Here is a 9,866-nt window from a genome sequence, read left to right as displayed (position 1 = left end):
TTCCTTCTACAAAACCATGATTATCTTCTCTTCATACAGCCCGTCTGTCTGTATAGCCTTGCGTAGTCAGTGTTACCCACAGATCAACCAATATTACAGGGCTCCTTACAGAGGGGGCGGTGTGAGCCCGAAGGAAAGCCAAAACCAATGGCTTCCTTCTCGGAAGGAACAAGGTGTGCTTTGGAGCTTCTTAGGATCCACAATTCAGGATCAGTCTATTGCACTGGAAAAAAAAACAACAACAACAACAACAACAAAAAAAAAACCATAACGTGTGATTTTCCACCAAATGACTGAGATGGACAACTCTGATGTCTGGCTTTTTTTTCTCTACCCTGTGATAAACCGACCTCCAAAGTGACATGAAGGAAGAACATAATAGTTGCTGAGGTCTGCGCTTTGTGCCCGACACAGGTTGGACCCCCACAGCGGTGAGAGTACATTTCTACAGGGGCTACCCCATTTGTGTAGACTGGGAGCATGAGTACTGAAAAAAAGAAATGAAAATTAAGAATAATTTAAAATACCAGTGCTGTAAAACATGTTGCATTAAATGCTCCAAAACTCTGTGGAAGTCTTGGTTTTACGGCAAGGAAATGAAAAAAAAAAAAAAAAAAAAAAAGACAAAACCCAGAGATCTGTGCTTTCACTCTAGGCTCTACTTTGAGTTTCCAGGGTACTTTCAATGTCTGACGTCGATCTCTATCAATTCCTGCATTTGTAGATTAGAATGTAGAGCAAGGGATCCTAAGTCTTTCTTTTAGGCTCAAGTCTTTAGATCTCGTAGATTAAAACGGATGGATTCTTGGCTGAGAAAGTAATTGCGGGTTACTAATGAAATCCACAAGCCTGTACTGCCCCCTGTAGGCCCTGTGGGCCACCATCATATTCAGTTTTCTGACAGCAATGATGCGGAAGGCTGCAAAACCAGATACTACTGTGTTTCTGCCTGGCTTCTCCCTTACGCCCTCTCTTTGTGTGTTTCTACAAAATCAACCATATGAAAGACAGTAAGATTTTAACTCTGTTGTTCTATGTTATAATGCAAGAATCGAAACTCTAATTGTCCCTAATGATTGCTCGTGAAGAGAATTTTGACAAACTTGTTTGAAAGTTGTTCAGTGAAAAACATCTCATAATGTGACAACCGAACTTTACTTGAGCCTGGGCTACTTAGGAGCTGGAAAATTAATGAATTTTAAACTGCTCGATGGGAAACAAGAGTTCCTAGAGATTGTACCCTCAAATTGAACCTTCTGCAAGGCTACCGTTGTGGAGAAGTTGCAAGAATGCAGGTCTAGAGCTCAATTACAATTTATCCTGGGGTAGCTTTATCCACATAAATAGCTATATGTTGCTCACTTCTGTGTCAGTCCTAATGTTTTGTGATCAATAAAAGCCTTTGAAACATATTAATGTAGAACACGAGCTTTCACCAATTCCCAAAGTACGAGTGTCAACAGAGAGCACCTGAGGGCCGTAGCTGAGGTTCTCTGCTTTGCTGTAACCTGCCTCTCTGATGTCCCCACCACTGTACCTGAAAGGATCATGATTTATGACTTTATTTCTTCTGTTACTAGGAAAGCTTCATGAAACTCCTTCATCTCTGAACGTGAAATTCAGGGTTACTAACTTTGTGTTGATGGTCAAACATATTTGGCTCCAGAACAAACTCTTTCTCACCTTTGAGGTGAGAATTGTGTTTCAGTATGAACTTTCCTCTAACAACAAAATTAGAAATATTGAGCATTAAAAGACAATCTGAACTGTAATAATGTGATACTTGAGAATATGATGTCATGTCAAATAGAAAACAGGACTAACATACTGTAATAATCCACAAACCCAATGTAACTACTTTATGCTTATGGTAGAGAACTTTCCCTACATTTTTCCACTGACCCTCATGCTGGTCATTAAGTACTTTCCTTCTATTGCTTCTACATTTGAAAACTAAATAATCTTTCTGTAGGAAGCCTAGAAAGTCTGGCTAAAGTATGAACCGAACTTATTGATGGCAAAGCATAGCTTGCTTCTGGAAGAGTAAGAATTTAATAGAGGTTAAAAATAAGAAGCAATCTGAATGGCTGGCTATGAAGAGAGCTGCGTGGGTGTCCATGGTCTCATTAACAAATGGCTTTGATTCAGCATCCAGGATGAGGCTGGTGATGATCCCTGAGATTAGCAACATGTGGTTTTAGAACAGAGAATCCCTACCAAAATGAAAAGCTCTAGAAGTATGCACTGATGTGAAGGGAAACTAGAAAAATTTACCCACTGCTAAGTGGCCACGGAGAGAATTATGTATGCTGTATATATTATGTTACATTATATTATACCATATTATGTTGTGTTATGGTTTAAATTATGTTGTATTTAATTATAATACAATGTTTTGTTTTAATTAGGTATAATTAATAATATATTATTATTACTTGTGCTAGAGAAAAGTAAAATTAAATGATTTGTAGAGAATTTTAAAAACTGAATATTGTCCTCATTGTTTAGAATTTCATAGTTAAAGACACACGCTGTCTCAGGAAGTATGTTTGTGTGGTACACTGGGGCACGAGCAGAAATGGAATTGAAATCCAAAGAAAGCACACCTCACATAAGGCCTCCCTCATGCCTTAAGCACTGCCCAGCCGTATTTCAGCATTTCAAACCAGAAGGAGACACGTCGCCACTCTGCCCTGTTTCTTATATGCCACTAACATGCAAACTAACCAAACACGACCCGGAAGAGGAACACAGCTTAGTGGTTAAGGTGTAACCTCAGGGCCTTGTGTGGACAGTAATGTGCAAACATTTGCAGAATTCCCGCTCAGTTTTCTCCACCTGACAATGAAAGTCTCGTAGTGCCTATCAGACAGGCGTGCTGTAAGAAAGACAGGAGTCACAGCTGTAGAGCAGTAGCCTCCTAACAAACCATGTTAGGCTGGACCATGTCTGGGCTTTGTGCATTATTAAACAGCCAGTCTTCGATTTCCGTTATGAAAATTTCCAGATTGACTTTTTAAGTTATATGCCCAATGGAATCTGCTTGCAAACATAGCTGAAGAATTTACCATATCTCTAGACTTGGAGGTACTTTCTCTCACATATGGTGCGATCGGTCTTGACAGTGTCATCGTGTCCGCAGAATCTAACATGGCAGGGACCGCTTGTGAGTACCAGTACTCCGGTCAAGGTCTGCTGCAGTCATCAGAGATGTGTATTCTAAAGATCTGCCTTGGCCAGAAGCCCTTCCGTGCAGTAGTTATGTATTTCTTTTTTATTTTGTGGAAAGACTGACCCAAGCTTACTGGTTACTATAAGAAGATTTTCAAACTTACCATATGGTTTATCTTTCTGCAAACACTGGGGAAATGTTTACCATAAGCTCCTCTTCCTCAAGCTGTGTGCAGCCAGGTAGCATATTACTCATTCCGACTTTGACTGCATGAACGTATCATTCTGCAGCTGTCTTTTATGGGATTAACACTGAAGACATGCCTAGAGGCACATGGGAAATGCATTGAGAGTCATGGGAAAAGATTCAAGACAGAATAACTGTCAGTGGAGTGCTCAGTCACAAATGGGACATCCCTTTTCCCATGGACCATCACAAAAGAGGGTGGAGAAAGAGTATAAGAGTAGGAGATTTGGGACTACGGAGTCAAACAGTGTCTTACGGATACGACAGGACTACTGCACTGAGGAACTCACAACATGAGTGATTGACTGTACAAGACCCCCACAAAATCAATCCAGTTAACCGTCCAGCCTGGAGAATAAAGAGGTTCATGAGTCCCCAGCCCCCAAAAGAACATCTGGGAAGGGTTAAGGTGAGAATGATTAAAAAAATACATTGTATGAAATTATCAAATAATTGACGAAAGCATTAAAATAGAATGTTAGTTATTACGATACAATACATCAGTAATTAATTTATTAGTAAATATATACAAGAATGCAAAGAGCTTGTTTAGTAATTAATAAAAAATTACTTTAAAATCTCTCTGAAAAGCATTCAGACTCAGTCACAACTCAGAAAATAAAATACCACCTTACTCTTAGTTCTCTTACATATTTATTTAAAAGTCTAAGAAACCTGAAGGGACAAGAAAACACTCAACTTTAAAAATAAAAAGGTTCTGTTTATTGTTAAGTTGGTTGAATTGAAGCGATGAAATTCCACTATGGCATACAGAAACCGCATGAATTATATTAAAATGACACCTGATAATGCTTAAAGATTTTGCTATAAGAGAAGTATTGGTATTGCCAGCACTAAAATATGAAACACGAAATGTAAAGTGTCCCGACCTTCACCATTAAAGTAATGCAAGGACTGGAACGGGGTGTGGACAGGTAAAAACAATAGGTTCATACAGAAGCTGTCTGAATGCACTTTATCTGGTCTATATGCAAAATTGAAGATACCATACTGAAAACTCGTATGTCTAGTTAAAATTAGAGTTGTATTTTAAAATACAATGTCATTAATTTGTGGAGGAGAACTCATATTTTTTATTTTAAAAAAACAGCAGCAAGTAAAAGTGTGTTATTAAAAAAAAAACTGAGGAAAACAACAATTATCATAAAAAATTCGGTAATTAAAAATGAAGCACCTGTTTTTGTTTTTGTTTTATTTCAAAAAGGACTGCAGGCTAAGTCTCTTCTCTCAAGATAGCTCAACCCAAGAGAACTTATTTCAAAAACTCTAAAAGAATGTCTCCATAAAAGAACACAGTCTATATGCAGGTAGGAAGCCAATGAGAGAGACTCATTAATCAGTATAGTCATACATATGCCATCCTTATACAAGTAAGCACTCTGCTGGTCTCCCATAGGCCTCACTGATAATCTGGAGAAAATGTGGAAGCAACATACATACTGTGTTTTCCTACTGTTTGTGTAGAACATGTAACTTAACATGTAAAGCAGTCAAGTGGTGTTAAATAATGATAGGATTTATACATACAGGTTTCATAAAGTGTTTGTCATTAGGACATCCTGATCATTAGACTAGCTGTGGAAAATATGTCAAATGAGATACAAAGATACAATAGGTAATTCCAGACATCAGCATAAACACTCTGATACAAGGCATGTGTGGACAAGAGGGGTCTCGCTAAATGTGCTGAGTAAGCAAATGGACATAAGTTTGTGCTCACGTACCAAAGCCTTAAGATGCGAAGATCTTACTTGGCTATGGCCTTGATCAACTTTCTCTGGTAGCGTCATCCTGCCTTCAGAAATAGGTAGTTCCAATTTGTCCAGCTGAGGGCATGAAAAACTATGCATGGGAAATATAAGAGAATACATCTTATTTTGTAATAAAATAAAACTTCCCCTTGAGAGCTTTCTGAGCTTTCCTGCGCATTGCAGAATGATAATCTAATATTTGCACACAGGAGAACATTCTCCTGGCACATTATTTCTGTGTGCCTTTTCAGTCCGAAAGAGGAAGAGAAGCAGACATCTCACTCAGGAAGGAGTTTGCCCTCTAGAAAAAGAAGGAAGGAACAGATGTAGAAGATGTGTTATGACCTGCTAAGAACTAAGGATTTCATGTTCATGTGCCTGTAGTTTTAATGGTTGTACTGTATATGTTTACATGGCTAATGGAGGCAGAGATTTTAGAATAAACAAGTGTCCCAGGAAACGAAATACTCAACTGAGACACGTGTCAAGCCAAGATATATGCTTGCAAATAACTGAAGGTTGGATGTGAGGCCAATGAAAATTTCTGGAATTTTGTTTTCAATCGATGCTTCTCTTGATCCCTCTATCTTGATGAATGTTGAGGAGGAGTGCTTTCAAAGTACATGAAGTCCTGAAATGGGGGGAAAAAAATCTATGTCTTAGATTGAGCGATAGATAGAACTAATTACATTAATGTATGTAATAGCCTTTGTAATTTATCATGGGAACATTCTATTCCAGTAGAAGTAAACAAATCTAATGAAATATTTATGAAAACAGCTAATGTATGAAAACTCAGACAGATAATAAGCTTTTCATATTCAGCACCAATTGAATTTTTTATCATTAACTGAAGGGAAAACTCAGTAAAGCTAAGGATGATGTAACACTGGTAATCTTGACTGCAGTTGACATGCAAGAGGAAGAGGGCTTCGTACTTATTTAATTATAGTAATTTTCACAGAACAGCTGTTCTGAACTAGCAAGAAAGATAACTAATAGGATTACGACTGCACCCACTGTCTGACACCTTCCAGGTGTGTCCCTTCAGACTTCGGTCAGCTAAGAGCCATCACCCTGGAAATGTCAGTATTTTTCTCCCTCCTACAAATGAGTATAGCCAGCCAGCCAGTGTCAAACATGTGGCTAGAGGTGGTAAAGACAAAAGCTGGCCAAGTTGCAAAGCAAAATTTCTGCCATAGAATACTGCTTCCCATCATAAGGAATAATGCTCTCAATGCCACAGCAAAAGGCTTACAATGAGGAAGCAAGAGCCAAAAATCATTGCTTTCATCTTCACATCCAGGTCCATGGGGAAATGGATCTCAAAGTGGTCGGCATTTCCCATTGTTGATAAAAAGCCATTCCACTTCCTGATAATACTGCCGATGTCAGATCCTCCATCCAGAGAGTTGACCTGCAATAGCAAGAAGAGGAGTTTATAACGATTGAAAGCATCAACGGATGCGTCTCTCTCCTTTTCCTAGAAGCGCTTTGTGCACTGATAATATATAACGCAGAAACAAGCACCAGTGACATAATTTCAAATGAGAAATTTTAGATTGTCTTGAAATAGTTTAGTAACTGAGCTGAGACATATCTTAAGATCTTCAACCTAGTGACTTTTTCTCACCCTTAAATACAGCTTTTGGAGATTTTTAATAGAAGGTATAGCTTGAGTTGATAATTAAACTGTTTTCTGTAGCAGAGGATGAAAATTTCAGGATGGGAAGTCACTTTCAACCAACAGAACCTCTAAGCAAAACTAAAGGGTCTGTACACTCAGTCCTCCATGGGCCAAAAGTCACTCTGTCTTAGCAGGCCATGGTATACGAATAGGCTTCAGCTTCTACAAGAGGGACCACGGTGCTTAACACAGTAGAAACACCTCAAACATAGTTGCTAATGTCAATCAGCAATGGAATGATCACACACAACCTATGCTGGAAATCTGGTTTGTTGATAATTTCTACAACACCCTTAACAAGTGAGCAATGTTTCGCTACATAGTGATATAAAATAAAAACTAAGGAACGCCTTCAGTGTCAAAGAAAGTGGGAGAAGTAGGAGACTGAATAGGTTTAGTGTATGCCGAGCCTCATCCTGTTAAAAGGGTTTGAGAAATCTCCTCAAATCTCGGGGCTGGTTTTCTAACAACGTCTTTGGCAGCCCTCGGGATAAATGCAAAACAAGAAAGCTTTATTAAGAAAATGTTATAACGTAACCCTGTCATTTGCTATACCCATGCCCTGATAAATGCTCTGAGTGCTGCATTTGCTAGACTTTTGCATTTAAAATCTGTATTTGCACTCTAGAAATCACTAAAAAGAAAAAAGATAGTATATACCAAGAAAAAAAAAATTGATATAATCAGGCTGTTTACTTCCACGTTTCATCTTAAATGGGAAGAATGTTTTTTGAAAGACAATGCCACTCACATTTTGAAAAATGTCAAGTGGCCACAAGGAACCGTGTGAAAAGGGTTTGATACCAGCTCATAATAAACTCTTTCTTCATCCGACTTTCCTCATTCACATAAAAATAAAAAATAAAAATAAATAAAAAAAAACTGGTTAGGAACATCTTGGGGTCTAAATGTAAAATTTAGAAGCAATATGCTTTTACATATGTTTACCTCAAAAACAGAATCTGAACCACAGCCATAGGTTGTGCACGGACCACGCACTCTCATCACATTCTCTCTCTTCTGATTCCGGACGCTGTAAGTGGCTCTGCATAGGTCCCAGTGCTCTGCAACAAAGCCAATGGTGACACCAGGAGGACATTGCACTTCCAGCTGCATACGAAACCATGACAGAGGTCAGGGTGCTGTATGTGCACAATGCACACCCGTGTCTCTCTCTCTCTCTCTCTCTCTCTCTCTCTCTCTCTCTCTCTCTCTCACACACACACACACACACACACACACACACACAGGCACACGCACACGCACACCTGCATATGTTCTTAGTCATGCAAGGGCAAGGGGAATTAATGTCGGGAGGGAAGTACTCATGTTTCCCCAGGACCATTTGCAGGGTTGTATTTCAGAAAGCACTCCAAAGAGGTGAGGTCATGTTTGACTGTGGGACAAAGAACAAGCTTAATGACTGCTGAACTGTTTGATATAAGATTCCAGTTATCTAAGCTCAGTGTTCCTAACAGAACACACAGCATTGTCTGGGCAGATACACAGCCTCTCCCAGTCAACCCTGAAGGACCCGGCACAAGAACGACCCTATATGAATGGACAGTGCTCAGGTTCCTGTGGCATAATAATGGCCTTTGTTTCTTCTATGAAGCTCATGCCTTCTGACTGCATCCATTAAATGTGTCCAGTTAACTTAATAAATCTTAACCAGTAATACTAAATGCCCTACATGACAACTACAACAAGAAACAAAAGAGAAAGAAACGCTGTGAAAGTTTTATGAACGTGTCCCTCCCTTTGATGGGGATGTGCTCCAAGACATTAGTGGATGCCTCAGGTACCGACAGCTCTTGAACCTAATACACACCACCCTTTACAATAAACACATGCTATACCGAAGTTTAATGTATCAGTTATTCACGGTATCGTACTAATAACAGAGTGGTTAAAATATTCTGTCCTATAATGGAAATTACACGAATGTAGTCTTTCAGCTGCCACTGTGTGTGTGACGCTCTGAGCAAAAGAGGAATTCATGTTATAGAACTCAGCATACTACTCGGCTGATGAATTGTTTATTTCTGGAAATTGCCGTTAGTATTTCAGACTACATTTGTCTATAGTAACTAAAACCATAGAAAGTAAAATTGTTGGGGTGTGTGTGTGTGTGTGTGTTGTAACAGTTAAAAGCCTACATGTAGAGGAAGACAACAACATTTTATTAAAGATTTAAAAAATATTGTCCAGTATCCTGTTCTATTTGATTAGATTTATCTTTAAAATGTATAAAAGATGTCCTTCTTTTTAATAACAAGAGTTACAAAGATTAAATTGCTTCTTAGAAGTCCAACATGAACATGTGCTTGCTTTCCTGCTTTCTTAAGCACTTTCAGAAGATGTTGGGAGCAGATTTTACACAATATCAGACAAGACCACAAAGCTTTGCATTGCTTCCCATTGTACCTATTCAAAACATTAAACCGGACAGTTCCCTAGAACCAAAAATGTCACAAAAGTTTAAGCCTGAGATTATAAAACTCACAACTGTGTAAAAATTAAATTACTCTTTAAAAGTAACTTAGTTTTATTTTGAACAATGCTTAAAAGTATGGAAGGTTGCATATAAGTAAATATGATGTTATGCCTCAGTGACTAATGTATGCTTCACTTTTCATAATGTCCTTGAGTAAAAGATTGCAGAGATGCAGAACAAATTAGTGGTTGCCAAATACTAATGCTGAAAATGAAGAAAAGATAGTTAATGAAGGCTGTTTTTGCAGTTAAGAAGTTGTTAGGACTTTGTTCTGTGGTGATAGATAAAGTAGTTTGTATATGTGATAAGGCTGAGTAAGAAAAATGCCCAAAATGACTATTAAAAAGGGAAAATATTTTAATTATATTGTTGGACAAAGACATAAGTAATTTATAATTGTGCAGTTCTGGTTTGCTTTAGTCTGTTTGTGACCTTTATAGGAATTTAAAGGCTGTGATCTGAAATCAAAATGCGGTATTTGAACGAAAATGC

General features: G+C 38.3%; 1 protein-coding gene across 3 annotated transcripts in view; it reads right to left on the bottom strand.

Annotated features, from left to right (window-relative positions):
* Positions 1-4,118: 4,118 nt before the first annotated feature.
* Plscr4 (phospholipid scramblase 4) overlaps positions 4,119-9,866 on the bottom strand; it is a 41,068-nt gene continuing 35,320 nt past the window's right edge. For all 3 annotated transcript variants that reach the window (XM_055629944.1, XM_055629946.1, XM_055629945.1), the window contains 3 exons: positions 7,826-7,987; positions 6,449-6,607; positions 4,119-5,821 (listed from right to left, as the gene is read on the bottom strand). In XM_055629944.1, the coding sequence (XP_055485919.1) occupies positions 5,774-5,821; positions 6,449-6,607; positions 7,826-7,987 (369 nt within the window). In that variant the 3' untranslated portion in view covers positions 4,119-5,773. The remainder of the gene's footprint in view (positions 5,822-6,448; positions 6,608-7,825; positions 7,988-9,866) is intronic.

Source organism: Psammomys obesus, unplaced genomic scaffold (genome assembly GCF_907164565.1).
Source record: "Psammomys obesus unplaced genomic scaffold, mPsaObe1.curated_primary_1811, whole genome shotgun sequence".
NCBI classification, from domain to species: Eukaryota; Metazoa; Chordata; class Mammalia; order Rodentia; family Muridae; genus Psammomys; species Psammomys obesus.
Note: the sequence above shows the minus strand (reverse complement) of the source record. Positions and strands in the feature narration are given on the sequence as shown.